A 224-nucleotide genomic window follows, 5' to 3' on the forward strand; every position below is an offset into this window, starting at 1 on the left:
GCCCAGCCCAGGGACAGTCACCACCCGTGTCCCTCTGGGTTGGGTTACTGGGGGCTGCAGTCCCCCAGGCCAAACCCAACACCACTCTGTCTCCTCATCTCCTGCAGTGATGATGAGAAGAGCCGCCAGATGTGGAGGAGGTACCAGGAGAGGGAGGACAGCCGCATTAGCGGTGAGCAGGGCCATGGGGAGAGGAGGATGGGGGGGGGCTCGGCTGGGGGCGG

General features: G+C 65.6%; 1 protein-coding gene across 1 annotated transcript in view; it reads left to right on the forward strand.

The window, feature by feature from the left end:
- Nucleotides 1-107: 107 nt before the first annotated feature.
- The window catches only part of USP2 (ubiquitin specific peptidase 2), a gene marked incomplete at both ends in the record, with an annotated part of 1,909 nt that continues 1,792 nt past the window's right edge, over nucleotides 108-224 (forward strand). The window contains 1 exon segment of the mRNA XM_009874022.1: nucleotides 108-213. Within this exon segment, the coding sequence (XP_009872324.1) occupies nucleotides 108-213 (106 nt within the window).

This window comes from Apaloderma vittatum, unplaced genomic scaffold, assembly GCF_000703405.1.
Source record: "Apaloderma vittatum isolate BGI_N311 unplaced genomic scaffold, ASM70340v1 scaffold27897, whole genome shotgun sequence".
NCBI lineage: Eukaryota > Metazoa > Chordata > Aves > Trogoniformes > Trogonidae > Apaloderma > Apaloderma vittatum.